Here is a 16,084-nt window from a genome sequence, read left to right on the forward strand (position 1 = left end):
GTTAATTTGTTGCTAGCTCCTGGTCTTCTGCACCATGCTTCACTGTGACAACACACAGAGCTGAGTAACAGACAAAGAAAAGGTCTCCAGAATCAGGTAGAATTTCAATACTATTCTGCTGAGCAGGTGTCAAATATAGAGTATCCCAGTATTTTTTTCCAGTATACTGGTGGTATCAGTCATTAAATGATTTGTACTGATCAAGAGCTCTTCAGAGAACAGGAAGAGTTTGATTTACATTTTATTGGTTTCACTCAGTGGAGAAGACTGCAAAAAGAATTATCAAAGGGACTTCAGTCATTGTAAGCGTCAGCCAAGATTTCAAATCCTTTTTGTTTTCTGAAGAAAACAGAAACAGTGACATATTCGTAAACTGAGTCAGAAAGTTATCAAAGTGCTTCCTAAACTACTTTTTCAAGGCATTATTTCTTCAACATAAGGCAGCTAGCTCTTCACTCAGATCAGTGTTAATTAGAAAATACTGCATCTACTGCATAAGGAATTAGGTAATTCCTCATCAGAGTGCTTTGCCTCAAATAATGAGGACAGTAATATATGTGTCAGTAAGACTGTCAAGATGTCATGTTTTACTACCTGTAGTACTCATTTGGTTTTTTGTCATCGGTTGTTCTTTGTATTCTGATATGAAACTGTAACATGACATTTTTGCATACTGTTAGCGCTTACCATGCTTCACCCCAGGAAATACTGCTGTTCCCCAGTGGTGATACTTTGCTGCAAGATATTTGCTTTATAACAGTGATTGTCTCTCTAACATGAAGGTAGAGAGTAATAAAAAGAAGAAGTGGGGATTGCTGAGCATATTTTGTCATTTACTTGTTACTCTTCTTATAGTGATAGATTTCCCCAAACTCCAGCTTGAGCACCCTCAATTTTATCATTCGTTGTTCTATTTTCACCCCAAAGTCAGACTATTACACACATTCAGACATTAAACATATTTTCTAGAAATACTGTGGCAGGTATCTTTGAGAATTTTAGGTTGTAGACAAAAGCAAATGCAGAAGCTGGTTAACATAAGTTACACACAGAGATAATATATATAACACGCAGGAACATACCACTTCTGGTCAGATGGAAATAATACTGTTTAAGTAGACTGTCTAGGTTCCACTTTTTCATAACATAATCCACAATATGATTCAGGCAAGGAATGAGCCGTGGTAAAACCCTGAGCCTGCACTGGGCCTCGGCAGGACAACAGATGCCAGTCTTCCCCCTGAGTGGGAGCAGGTGGTGACCTACATATGAACCATTTCTTGTTGCTTTGGGGTTCATCGATTTCCGTTCTCACTACTCACAGCTCAAATCTCAGCTGTGCAGCTAAAACATGAACCTCCTGTGCTGCACCACCATGCCAGGATGAACTCCTACCCTCCCTCTGAGAGAAGGAAGCCTCATCTGATGGGGAGGCAAGCAAAGATAAGAGAATGGTTAATGAAGAAGGCCTAAGGGTGGAATCTGGTGTAATCAGACTAAGGGGTTTGGACACAAAGCTAATGAAATGTTAATTACAATATTGGTTACTGCTTCATTATTATAACAGTGATACCACAAGCCAGTCTGCAGTGCACCAGGATTCACTGGAAAACCCCCAGAGCTATAGGTTCCAACAAGCTGTATACTTAGCTGTTCCTAAAATTAAATGCACACACGGATATATTGGTAGCAAACTATAAGAAGGTAATGCAGAAGGCAGTTTCCTTGTACAACTCTAGAGTTGATACAGAATTTAGGTAGTAATTTGAATTATTTTACTCATCTCTCTATTAAAGCAAGATTAGTTAGATTATATTTCTCAGAATTGCCTCCCACCTGCTGTGAAACAGAAAGTTTTACTATTTGTTATTAAGATTATATGTGATTGTTTTGATTACTGTTAGTGGTGAGTTATTTTGAATGTCGTCTATTTATCTTAACTTTAAATTTTGCTTTTTGCACATTTTCACTAAAATTTCTTGTACTTGCTAGTGACCGTAACTCCACAGACACTTGTCTGCTTAAAGTTTCTACACACAAATTCATCTGCTGGAAATCTCACTGAAAAAAAAATAGAAAAGGCATATAAATACAGTGAAATGGAGTGAATTCAGTTTTCCAGCTGAGTGAATATTTGTGGATTTTTTTTTTATTTTTATTTTTTAATTTCAGGACTTCATAGTGCTCTATCATTAAATAGAGTTGTATAAGAGAAAAAAAAATATATATAATGACTTTGCCCATCCTTCTGCTCAAAAAAAAATTTGGAGACGTGCATCACTTTAAACTTGTTTTACATTCTTTACCAAACAGAAAGGCTATAACATTCCTGCATTTTTAAACCATTTACTAAAATAGACAGGCTAAACTATTTTATGAATTTACAAGAAAAGTAGTGAAATTTTTAAATACAGATAAGCTTTTGCAGGTATCACAATGTTTGCAGAAGTAAGATTACTTCACTTTTAACTCTTTACTAAAATGGCTAGCATCTGCTGATAAACTCTGCAGACTTATGCGATACGCAGTCTAGCAACAGCTCATATTATATTTAACAGACAAGATCAAATTGCTGCAGAGTAAATGTTAGCAAGACAGTTTATGAGGCAAATAGATGTAATGTCTGAAGCTACTCCTACTAATTTATACTGCTACTCAGCTTGCAATATAATCTGTTGGAGAATAAACACATACACGAGCACACTCAGAGTGTGGGGTGCCTATGGGTGCTGGTGAAAAATTCTTATGTTCAAAGCTCGGGAGCTAGAGATATGTTTTCTCACGTAACAGGAATCCAACATTAGAAACTAAATTCTCATTTCAGAAAAGTTGAATATATAGCATGAACTCCCTCTCCTGAAATACAGGAATTCATATGTTGGATTCAAGTGTGTGGTGGGTTGACCCTGGCTGGATGCCAGGTGCCCCCCAAAGCTGCTCCCCTTCCTCAGCTGGACAGGGGAGAGAAAATATAATGAAAAGCTCATGGGTTGAGATAAGGACGGGGAGATCCCTCACCATTACCACCATGGGCAAAACACACTTGACTTGGGGAAATTAGTTTAATTTCTTACTAATCAAAATCAGAGTAGGATAATGAGAGAGAAAACCAGATCTTAAAAACACCTTCCCCCCACCCCTCCCTTCTTCCCAGGCTCAACTTCACTCCTTATTTTCTCTACCTCCTTCCCCCATCAGTGGCAAAGGCAGGCGGGGAACGGGGGTTGTGGTCAGTTCATCACACGTTGTTTCTGCGGCTCCCTCCTCCTCACACTCTTCCCCTGCTCCAGCATGGGGTCCCTCCCACGGGAGACAGTTCTCCACAAACTTCTCCAGCGTGGGTCCTTCCCATGGGCTGCAGTTCTTCATGAACTGCTCCAGCATGGGTCCTTTCCATGGGGTGCAGTCCTTCAGGAACAGACTGCTCCAGCATGGGTCCCCCGTGGGGTCAAAAGTCCTACCAGCAAACCTGTCCAGCGTGGGCTCCTTTCTCCACGGGTCCACAGGTCCTGCCATGAACCTGCTCTAGTGTGGACTTCCCACGGGGTCACAGCCTCCTTCAGGCATCCACCTGCTCTGGCGTGGGGTCCTCCACAGGCTGCGGGTGGAGATCTGCTCCACCGTGGACCTCCATGGTCTGCAGGGGACAGCCTGCCCCACCATGGTCTTCACCACGGGCTGCGGGGGAATCTCTGCTCTGGTGGCTGCAGCACCTCCTCCCCTCCTCCTTCACTGACCTTGAGGTCTGCAGAGCTGTTTCTCTCACATATTCTCACTCCTCTCTTCTCCAGCTGCCATTGCGCAGTTGTTTTTCCCCTTTCTTAAATATGTTATCACAGAGGTGCTACCACTGTCACCGATGGGCTCAGCCTTGGCCAGCAGCAGTTCTATCTTGGAGCCGGCTGGCATTGTCTCTATTGAATATAGGGAAAGCTTCTAGCAGCTTCTCACAGAAGCCACCCCTGTAGCCTCCCCCGCTACCAAAACCTTGCCACGCAAACCCGATACAAAGTGAAATGAGCTTTCAGATAAAATTTGGTGTCTTATATCATGTAGTATGACTGTTCTTATCTATTATATACTACACAGCAAATGTGCATTTGTCAAACAACTTAACTAATTCTTTTCAAGGCAGGAATAGTCACTGAAATACCATTTTCCAGTGTACCTCCCAGAAGGCAAAAGTAAGGAACAAGAGGTAATGTGATAAAACAGTGATGCTCCTTTTAGACAGTTGTATAATTTCGCAGATATAAACTTCTTAATTTTAACATTACTTATAGAATAAACTCTGGCCATATAGAAAAAAAGCATTCTCAAGGCTTTTGCATGACATTTGGAATATGACAAATGCTATAATTATTTTGTATTGACAGTTTAGCCTGACAGACTAATATTAAGAAGTGTTATAGAATTATCCTCTGCTTTCTTGAAGCAGTTATTAAAGCTTGGATCCAAGTATGTATCATAGGTGTTAAAATACAAGGCTGGAAGGACAGTGTATAATTTTCAGCACAATACAATGCTTCTTTTCTAAAGCTACTGAAGTGAAATACTAGATTTTTAAAAATAATTTTCCAATTACACATCTTAAATGAACAGTAATTAATCTAATGTCATCTTCTCTAAAGCCACTGGAAAATTTTATAGTCATGTCCAATGTGATGAGTTAACATGTTCATTTTGAAACTCATCTTGTTAAACATTTTAGAGCTCATAGCCATCTATGGGTTTATTTATAATATATTTCTCCTTCTTACATAAATAGAATTAAAATAACCTGGGTGCTTTGTTATGAAGGAACACTGGAATGCCTTGTATTTACATATGGTAAACTAACAATAATGAATGAGCAATAGCATGAAACAAGTTCATATTGGCCTTACCTGATCCACTAACTGGGAGTAGAGATCATAGCAATTGTCAAAAATGTATTTATAAGTTGAGTCCAGGCAGGCTCTTACACAGTCTTTCACCACAGTACTGGCTCGAGGTGGGCTCTGCAATTCAAGGACCTAATAAAATATTTCATAAATAGTAGAATGTCAGAATTAGATTGAACACAAAAATTCCAAGTGTTGCAATAAATGTAGTTCTGTAATACAGGATGAAAAGTGTTGAAATATAATAATGACAAAAATATTTTAAATTATGCTGACTTAAGGTGACCTTAGTTTGAAGATGCATTAAAACACATACTTAAGTTAAGCAAGTAGATTGTATCACTAAGTTTTATTTGAATGAAATTATTCATATGATGAGAGAGGCAAATGTGCCCAAGGGTTTACATCTTAAGTTTTTCCACTAGAGATGGAAAACCTAAAAGTTTTTTCATTATTCAGGAAATAATTAAACCCTATAATTATGTGCTTTCCTCTGAATAAGAACATCAGCTAAATAGCTCTTCATTTTTTGAAGTAAAGGGTTCAGCTTTTTACTCCACTTTAGGATACACTAATTTGAACTTCAACTTAATGGATTATTTAAATTCTCTTTATGTAGTGCCTAACACAGTGAAATCACATGCTATTGGGACAAATGTGATTTGTTTCTGTATTTTCATCCAGTAATATCAATGTGTAACATTCAATTCTAAAAATATTGCAAAACTTGACCACCTAAATATCAACATCTGGAGTGACTAAAGCAAGTAAAGTTATCAGACCCATTTTGCTGTTTGACATGTGATACTACTAGGAAAACAATATTCTATATGACACATGTTCAACTGAGCTTACTTTATGTGACTTGACTTTCAACTAATTAAAAAGGTAAATTTTTTGTTTCCTTCAGGAGATGTAAAAATAGTAGTTAAAAAAGGAAAAAATAGTTGTTTATTTTTCAAAGATAATGGCTTTTACCACATTGTTAATACAAAGTATGAATAAGATGACTTTACTTCAATGATCTTCAGTAATTTGAGAGATTTAATTTAAAACTGAAGGAGATTAATTGATTGAGTATTAAATAGAGTATGATTTCCCCAGAAAATAAAAGGCAACCTTTTTTTTTTTTTTTAAAAAGTAATTGTGCAAATAAAAGATAATACCTTCATTCGAAAAAATGTAATGCTGGTAAGCAGGTCCACAGTTGATTTCAGATCTTGGAGTCTTTCAGAATTGCTGGCAGGAAAATTATCCTGGTGAATCAGGAAGAGAGGAATCATATGAAATTGGAGTTACAGGTAAGATCCCTGAACAACTAGGAAAAAAGTCCTCTAGGAAAACAAAGATGCTTCTTGGAAGGACTAGAAATGTTCACATTACCTGAATTCTGCCTGTGAGGAAGTCAGTGATGAGTATCCTTTTGACATGAATAGGAACACTTCTAATAATACTCCTGGTATTTGTAATATGAATGATTTAAAATATTGTGATATTTTCAAAACATTAATGGAGTAAAAAATACTACAAAAAGACTGAAAATGTTGCTAATGAAAATAATTTATGGGTTCTCCATAATAACCACTTGTAGGCATAAATGCTGTAGTAAGCTTAATGAAGAAATCATATATGAAATTTTTGCTATGATCTCTAGGTTAACAGGAAGACCGATGGGAAGTAGTGTTATTTAAATGGCTTCATACTAATGAAACTTCAGCCTAATATCCTCATGCTTCAATATTATCTGGACAACATTCTTCAAAATTAAAAGATCCTAGGATGAACATATCTGCTGCCTGAAGGATATGGTCTTAAAAACTGAGGATGTGCAACTTCTACTACCTCTAATGCCTTGGGGTTCTTTCAAAAATTCTCTTTCTCCTCCAGTTTTAGAAAGCAGGCCAGATGGACAGAGAAATCCCTGAGTTGGAGGCTGCCATTCCTAGAAGCTGAAAGGAGAGCCATAGCTGATGGAGCCCTAATTGCTTATGTATCATCCAAAAGTTTCATTGAACCAGTAGAATGGAAAAAGAGAGGGAGTTCAGAACGGTATGATAACTGGCAGTTGTTCAGTGCATGCTTCTTTCCTGAAAGGCTGGGTTTGGAGCATACCTCAGTGGAAAGAGCTTCCATGAGGCAGAAAGGAAACTGCAATTCCTACCATGCAGAAAAATGAGCAGTCAGGTCTCTTTCAACATTCCTAGGATCTTAGCATGGAAGTTGTAGCAAAGATGTCAGCCTCTCAGAATAAATACAGCAGTAACTGCAATTTGCACAACATGAGTCAGTGAAGGTAATTCACAGTTGAATTAACTTAATCAAGTTATGGATTAATTTAACCAAAGTTGTTGAATCCTACTCTTTCTTGAATGTCTGCTCATCCCTTGACCCAGCCTTATCTTTTGGAAAGCAAAGAATAACTTTTTCCACATTGGAAAAATATTGTGGTTAAACTGCTTAAATTCTGTAAGATTTTCTTCCAAAGGATTTGGGGTCTCATGTCAGCACTCAATATTTTCAGCTTCTATGCCACAAGAGGAATTAATCTCTAAAAGTTCTTTAAGCAGATAAAGCACATAGGGATATTTACACAAAAAAACATTTGGGTTTTCCTCTAGATAGAATATGTTGCACATACCCTGTATTTAGATAAATCAATCCTCAGAGAATTGTGCAATTGATCCAGCAGTTTTATGAACTTTTCCCTCTGTAGAAAGAAAACAAGAATATGTTGCATAAGAATTTGCAAGTTCCTGTAATGGGTGGGTTTTTAGAAAGATGCTTTCCATTCTTAACTTACTTGAAAAATAGATTGTTTTCCATTGTTTCATATAAAATTATGGTCTGAGATACCTGTGTTTCAAGGCCAGGCAATGTATCTTTTATCACTTCATTTTCCCTTTCTATTCTATATTGTGATTTACCAAGTATGCATTCAATACTGTGCAGCTGTGCAATACATTAGTGAGGTGACATACTTTCCTATGCAGCATTTTCCTTTCTTAATGATGGATGCATTGTTAAATAACTCAAAATATCTAGAAATTTAAAAGCATTGCCTGATGTCGCTGACCAAAAATCCAATAACAGCATCAATTCAGTATAAAGTCCAAAGTTTTAAGTCATGTTAGCAAGGCTTATTAAAACAGATAAGCTGTTAAATTTTTATATTTGCCTTGTAATTGCTTACACTCTTGAAGAATGCACTTCCCCCTCCCTTTACTGTGTAAGAAACAATTCTCATTTACAGCTGAATTTGGTGTAAAAGTATGATTGAAAATTATACTTCAGAAACAGTAGGTTTTGTAAGAATAAGCTAAGTAATACTATGCAGTTATAGTTTTCTCTTTCAAATGTGGAGATTAACTTGTTATCTTGATAGATGAAGGTGCAGTGACAACATTTTGCTGTGAGATACCCAGCTGAGTTGTGCCATTATCAAGTAATACTAATGAGAGCTTCTAATTACCAATCTTCATGTTAGAACATACTCCATAGTCCACTGCACAAAATTGTGCAGAAATCCTTGCCAGCCTATGTGAAAGCAGCAGGCTTGTGGAAGTAACAAGATCTGATAGCTCTCAGAATGCATGATTGTATCCACACCATCCCTGAAATATGATCAGCACTAATATGAAAATAGAGTTCTTTGTGCACTGTGTCTCATCAGTGGAGCACTAACCTACACCAAAAGCCACTAATTTGGCACAGTTCCCTTAAGGGATCAATCAAAAGGGAACTTTTTTGTCACGTTATATATCTGTACTGAAATATTCAGTCAGCCAAATCCTTCCCAGCTGTAGCCTCAGGACTTGAATTTGAGATGTTCTTTTTGATGAATGATGTGCCGCTATCCACTAACAAATGCCTTTTGACCCAAGAGAGAAAAATAATCTAATATTTTGCCTATAAGTCAATTGTTTGAAAAAAGAGCTCCAAATCTCTATTAGTGATGCTTACTACTGTCTTTCCATCCATCTGTTGAACCATGAATTGGATTGGAATTTGCGTCAAAGGTAAACTGGCATTAACATCAGAAAGAGGACTTAATCTCCGTCCAATCTGAGGATAAAAGTAGTTCTGATTGTTAGAAAAATGGAAAAAAATTAGAAAATCCAGCAAAATTTCAAAAGCTGGATCAAACTAATAAAGTCTAATAGAGCTGGAACATTGAAAGAGTAGCCTTGTTTCAATAAAGACATAGAGTCATTCTATAATAAACCATCGATTAGCTTATAAAAGAAAACCTGAATAAGAACAAAGCAATATTGTGCTATCATGGTAATACAATAATTAAATCATAAATATTCTGATAGTGTTTTTAATCTATAAAGCTTTTTTACTTTATAGTAATGGACCCATATTAATATTCTTCTTTCAAAGAAAACCTCTAGCAGCAGGAGATAAAGTTCCAGTTCAAAAACATGCTGTCTCCAAACTAAAGACCCCGCCCTGGGTACATTTATATGTGTGTACTTCCACCAGACTTAACATTTAAAAGAAAAATAAATTGATATTTAGAGTAAATATTTCTCTAAAAAAAAATTACTGAATGGACTTAGTGGATTTTAATATTTTTTTAACAGACTTATGACATCCCTTAAATTTGAAAATATACTAATGTTAGTACTACTTTAGGAGTATTTAGAAGTAACTGTTTGACTATTTATGCTTATACTGTAAGCAGTATCATCAAATCCTAAGAACATTCAGGATTCAGCAACAATAAGAAAAATCAATCTTTGGTATTATTACTACAAAAAGTGAGTTTTATAGAAATAAGTTCTATCTCAAAGGTGCTTGTGCATGAAATGCAAACTAATATTCAGTTTCAACTATTTGAGGCCTGTATGAAAAAACTATGCAGGAATGCTGTACTTAATACGCTGTTTGTTACAAATCAAAATTTGTTTTAGCATCCAGAGCAAATTTTCTTTACAAAACTAAGCATTTGATGGTTGGACTTGATGATCTTACAGGTCTTTTCCAACCGTAGTGATTCTGTGATTTACACTTTCTTCCAGGCGTGGATTGAATTACTTTACTGAGCATAGTCTGATAATTGTGTTTCTGACTTCTGATGGGAAGACAAAAACAAAACCAGAATCAAGTCTTTCTTGGTTTACTAGTCCAAATGTATAATTTCATAATGTTGTCTTGAAAATCCTGAAATTTGTAATGTTTCTATTATTCTTAATACTGGAAAAGACCATTAGTACCCTCTAACACTGCTTCAAACAACAATAATTTGTATTTACTAAATTTTAATTATGTTTAATATTTTATTTCATGTCAATAAATGGTATTGTAGAAAACACTATCATGTTTTCATAGCTGCTGTTAAATGAAAAATAGCTTTGAAATCAGCAATACAAAAAAAAAAAGAGAGGAAGGAATGAATGCATTTTTCAGCATCAAATTGTGTTTATAGTCTACCTCTGGCTATATCATATGTAATAGTAGAGATATGAAAGCAACCTCTTTGAACTATTGCTCTCCCTTCCTGCTCTCATCTCCCCAGTGAGTGTAGGTGAACAAATTAGAATACAAAGTGAATATATCTTTATTTTTTACCACGTTCAAAGACTAGGAAGTTTGCACTGTAGCATACTCATCCACAGAAGAAAAGTTAGCAACAACAGAAAAACTACTACCACATCCTGAGATGCTGGTATTCCTCCTAAAATTTCCAATACCTAAATCCAGGACTTGGACAATGCACCATTATTTCAGCAAAAATAAGAGTACATCATTATAGGCTCTTGTGAGAAGAAGAATAGTATTTATGGCTAAATCCATTAGGTTAATATGAATTCACTGATGACACATAGCCCAAGAAAGCAATTGCAACTGATACTTCGTCTAGTGCAGTTAGTAGTTTGCAAGCCCCACTGCAATAAAAACAAAAACCTAATTGTTTAAGATTTTAGTATTAAGCATGTGTGCCAGTGCTTTCTACCCTATATGACTTACATATCACTATATACGGAACTGAATAGTATCTTCTCTAGCTTTTATAATGATTGATTGTAAAGAATCAGGGTAAAATTTTCAAAAGCTAACATCAGCTCTTTGTCTTTAAAATGACCAACTGTTTAAAAACGGTTGAATTTAGAAGTTAATATAGTATCATAAATTAAAAAAAAAAAAAAAAAAGATAAGGACTGGTATTCCATTAAAAAAGAAAGTTTACTTACCCCAAAGTTAGTAGCTGCAAATCGATCTGAAGCAGATACATTAGTTGCTGCTGTAGTATGAGCATAGAAAGCATTTATATTGGCCAACAACGTACTCATAACTGCTGGAACACCAGGGCACATATATTTAGAAGATAGACAGGAAAAGTGCCTACAATTCAAACAAACTGACAGTTATGAAAGATGGCAATGATTCTGCTCTTTCTCTCACCACAATTTCTTTTCAGCTCCAATGATGTAACATTCAAGCTACCTCATGGACAATTGTGCAGATACACACGAGGAAAATCCAGACATGTTTGATATAATTGCCACTTATTGCACACTGATATTTTCAAAGTGAACACATCAGATTCACATTTGCTTCTTACTCTGTTAATCCTAAATACAAAACCATGATTTAACTATTTTAATTGCTATTAAGCCAAACATTCATTATTAAACATGAAATCAAACATGAACTTGTCATCATAAAAGGCTAGAAGAGATCTATACTCGAGTGGAGAAGGATTTAACTGATGCCAACAAAAAGACTCAAACCAGCATTGTACTGCAGCTTGTATTTTTGGCTACATTATTAATGAAAGGTGAGGCATCAAGCAACTTCTGGGTTCGCCTTGGTTTGATTTAGGCCATAACTGAAACTATCCCACTTTGATTCATGCCAGTAAAGTTTAGGTAATCAATGTGTTAAACCTGAACCAGCTTCATACTGGGAAACAATGTTTAAGAAAAGAGAAAGTCTGTTACTGAGCCCATTTGGGGCTTCAGGAGAGAGAAGGCTTTATCCCCCATTTCCTGCAGAGTCTGAGGGGATTTACATTCTCCCACAAGTCGGTAACTACTACCCAGCTCCCTCATCTCGACTGTTTTGATCCCAGAGAGAAGCTACAGCACTGCCAGTCCTATGGCACGGTGCTTGGACTAACAATGGAGATTAAAACCACAGCATATCTTTGTGCTGCATGCACACATAATAGAAATATGGGCATTTATACAGTGAGGTACTCTACTGGAATGGCGGGAAGCTCAGAGTGATGAACTCAGTGGGCTATTGAAGGCTGAAGCTGGCAGTAGTCGTATGAGAAGGAGAAACGGTTGGGTGAGCCTCATACTCCCATTGGGAGCAGTTCAGTTAGAGCTGTTTTAATCTTGTGTGAAGATCTGGCGCTGAGCAGTTTCCTTCTGCAGTATGTAGAGCTGCATAGGTCAGAGTACAAATATGAGGACTTGTGCTCACATAATGTTGAATTACACAGTAAGGAAAGGAGGAGGGGAAAGGAAGAAACTGCCACACAAGGTTGTGCTGCAGAATGTGAGTACAACTGGTCCCCAGGCTGAACATCATCTCCCCCAGGATGCCAGCATTTAGCCATTCCAACCTTTAGAGCTTCTAACTGGAAGCATTTTTTTTTTGATGGAGTTCCAGCTTGTATTCAACCAAATTTTGAAAGTAAGAATTTGAGCTGAGTGCTGATCACAGACAAAATAATAACGTGAAGTAGTTTTCTATTTGGTTTTGAATACTTTTGACCCCCTGACTTGCTAGTAATCTTTCTGTTTCACTTTTCTTAAAGAAACCAAAGACCATTACTGCTCACAGCACCTCGGGCAAGCAAATGTAAGAAAACTCCAACACTGACTTCCACCCTGATCCAAGTGTATTAAATGAGCTCTGATCTTTAAGCAGTCTGCTTCATGGGCAACTAGAATTTATTAGGTGAAATCGTAACACTGCTGAATCAGTGAGAACCTAATGTCAGGTCATTAAAAGAAAGATAAACCTGTTGCCAATATACAGTATTTGAAGTGGGAAGTCATGTACCAGTAAATTACACTAAAATAAAAAAAAAAAAAGTCAGAAATATTATATGTATTCTCATTGGCTTTTTAGAATACTAAAAAAATGCAAAGACGATACATGAAGTAGAGTAGGTCATATGTTTTATTATTTTGCTTGTTCTTAAAGCTCAGAATCAGCAAAGCATTTAGACTTCTAACTTTAGTCAGATTCAAATTCTTAAACTGAAATGAAAATTGATCCTATAGAAATTAAAAGCCTAAACAACTTGCTGTACTGCACCAGCCAAACCCAGAGTTGCAATGTAGCAGCACTGTTTACTTGTTCAAAACAACAGGAGGTGCCTGCTTATAACGTACAAAGAGCTTATGACAAGAAAACATGAGAGATACAAGATGGATGAAAGATCTAACACATGAGGAGAGTGAAAAACTTCATTGCAAAATATAAAATCTTAATTTCAAGATTTATAGTTAGGCAAGATTGGGAGGAAGATAAAGGGATAAAGAGTAAGTGTATAGAGATAGGAAAGAGCGTGAGGGGGATTAGGCAGAGAAGATGATGGTGAAAATGAGCATACGGTAAATCAGAAGAGGATAAAGAAACTCCAGTCTGGAGCTCTCTGTACGTCTGAAGGTCCTGATTTGGCAGCATGCTCCTCTTAGCTGGAGTCTCTGGCTCCTCTACTGTTTCTCCTCAGGAGCATAAGGCAGAGCAATGTGCTGGGCCTGAACCACCTGGGCCCTAGTGCGCATCCAAGAAAAAAAATTAACACAAGGTACAACTGAACTCGGTCCTGCTGAACTGAAGCCAAGTACCCTTAACTACTGTCACTGCCCAAATAACCTTCCAACCACGTCATTCAAGATTTGCATCTTTTATTTGGATTCCTATTCCTAAAGATACAAAAAATGAGCTCTTTATACTTTCTTGCAAGCCTGCACACAGACTCACTCTACCTACATTATGCTTTCTGATGCCCTCTTATTGTCTCAGTGGTCCTCTAAATTCCTTCACTCTGAGGCCTGCCTCATGCTCTTGTGACTGACCCTGTTCATCATATTCCTGCTTTCTGATGTTCCAGGGCTGCAGAAACTTGCTTCTGCTGAAGAGACAACAGTATCTTTTCTAGGGTCTCCCACACCACTGACTTACTGTGTTTGTAGATGTCTTTTTCGTAACCCTTTGGGGCAAATTGCAATTTCACATCTGCCAAACAGCTCTTACTTCTTCTATTAGCCTTTTAAAAGGGAGATCGGAGGAGTGGAGTGAGTCAGCAGAAGGCAGCACATAAAGTCTCTCTCGCTTCTGCTTTTCCAGTACTCCCCTCAGTGCACAGACTCTTACTACAGATGCTCATCTACAGATTCAGAAATGGGCCTAAAAAAATGCTCTGGGCTGTCAGTACCTCAGATCACTCCGAACCAACCCCCCTCCAACACTTTTATTTGCTTTGGAAATGAGAAGTCTAAATTGCAATGTTTACTTCAGAAATCTGTGTCAGGTCACAAATATGTTAAAAAAGAAGAAACTTCCAAAACTCCCCAAATATCCAGGCTCAGGAAACAGTCTTCATTAATACTCCTGATATCCACACAGTACCTAGATATCAGAAATGGACACTATAAAATTATTGGCCAAACTGCTCTCCTCAACAGCCTTAGTCAATGAAACAGGCTACAAAACCTGCGAAGATATTTCAAATAGAATCCCTACTTCAAGTAAGGCAAATGTGATGCTAAACACATCCACCTACCACTACAGTTACATGATGATTATGGTCAACACAGGAAGAAAGTTTTGGACTCATCCTAGATGTAAAGTGTGTTTTCATTACCAGTGAGTGCTCAAAACATGTGTGTGATCCATAAATTACTCTTCTATTTTTTTTCTAAAAAAATAAAGCACAAAAGACTTATACCAACTGATCCTGTAATTGAAAAGCAATTGGCTGGAAAACTTCTAAAATTGTAATTTTCTAACTCTTTTGCATTTCACTCAAGATAAATCCTCTTATAATTTAAGTCATAATTCCCAAAACAACCCCAAGCTATTAATTACACATTTACAAATACCTAAAGAAAATCCCAGCACGTATTCATATTTTGCTACTTTAAAGTATCATCCAAAGCCTCATCAAAGTGTTAAGGACACAAAATTTCAACAGGAGTGGATACTGAGATGAATCAAGCCCTTAATCCCACTCTAAAGCTAGGCTGTGGAGCTGAATAATGGCTGGATTTTCTAGTTTATCTGGCCAGGCAAAGAGACTGGAAAAGAAAGGACACAACTGGGGATGGGAGGCATGAGAGGCAGGTTCATATTAAAGAGAATCTAGGGTTACAGTCTTTGTATGTGGGGTCCCTCTGTATTTGCAGTCTTTCCAGGCCAAGCCAGGAGACCCACTTTGTGGACTTTCTCTAGCATTAGACTCTCTTTAAAGTATTTTCATGCCGAGTTTATATATCACATAGTCTTGCACCGATGTGCTGATACATATTGATACTTAAAACTTGTATCATGGTAGTCATGCTCAAAGTGCTTTGCAAGTATTTCTCAGCATTCCTGTAAGGCAGATCATCAAGTGCTATTATCTCCATTTTACAAAATTGAGAGAACCTGTTGAAATCTACACAGCAAATCAATCACATGGGCCAGGACTAGAACTCAGCACTCCCAGCTACGTGACTTATAGGGGTAATACTACCAAACTTTTCACTCATTGCCAGTATTTTTCAGAAGTGCTTTTAAATACCGCAACGTGAATCTGACAAAAGCCCAACACAGCTACCTACTCCTTAGGAAAATCTTCCTTAGGAAAATCTCTCAGTGTATGTCACATGTTTCCTATCAACTAGAAGAACAGTAATTTCCTTTGTATAAAATACAACAGTGACGTCAGGTGATTCTCACCAGTTTCAGGTAACCTTTAAAGTTACTAGTAATCTCACCTGATCTATTCATCACATGCATTTTGAGAAATAAATGTAGAGATGATCAGAACTATTTTTTAAAAAAAATGACACCAAAATAATTAACATATACTTTTACCACTGACCTTTAATTTCCAAAAATCTTCTAGTGGATCTAAAGATTCTTAGTGCAAGAGGAACCCCAAGCTGGAGATAAGAAGGCACTAATAACCCCACTGGCCTTAGAGTCATACCTATAACACATGCCCTGGTGACAGGAGGAGTCAGACA

General features: G+C 37.0%; 1 protein-coding gene across 2 annotated transcripts in view; it reads right to left on the minus strand.

The window, feature by feature from the left end:
- Positions 1-16,084, minus strand: part of UNC13C (unc-13 homolog C) — a 162,720-nt gene that overhangs the window by 68,973 nt on the left and 77,663 nt on the right. For both annotated transcript variants that reach the window (XM_059823621.1, XM_059823620.1), the window contains 4 exons: positions 11,081-11,231; positions 7,522-7,590; positions 6,050-6,139; positions 4,887-5,015 (listed from right to left, as the gene is read on the minus strand). In XM_059823621.1, coding sequence (XP_059679604.1) covers positions 4,887-5,015; positions 6,050-6,139; positions 7,522-7,590; positions 11,081-11,231 — 439 coding nt within the window. The remainder of the gene's footprint in view (positions 1-4,886; positions 5,016-6,049; positions 6,140-7,521; positions 7,591-11,080; positions 11,232-16,084) is intronic.

Source organism: Gavia stellata, chromosome 13 (genome assembly GCF_030936135.1).
Source record: "Gavia stellata isolate bGavSte3 chromosome 13, bGavSte3.hap2, whole genome shotgun sequence".
In the NCBI taxonomy this organism is placed as follows: Eukaryota; Metazoa; Chordata; class Aves; order Gaviiformes; family Gaviidae; genus Gavia; species Gavia stellata.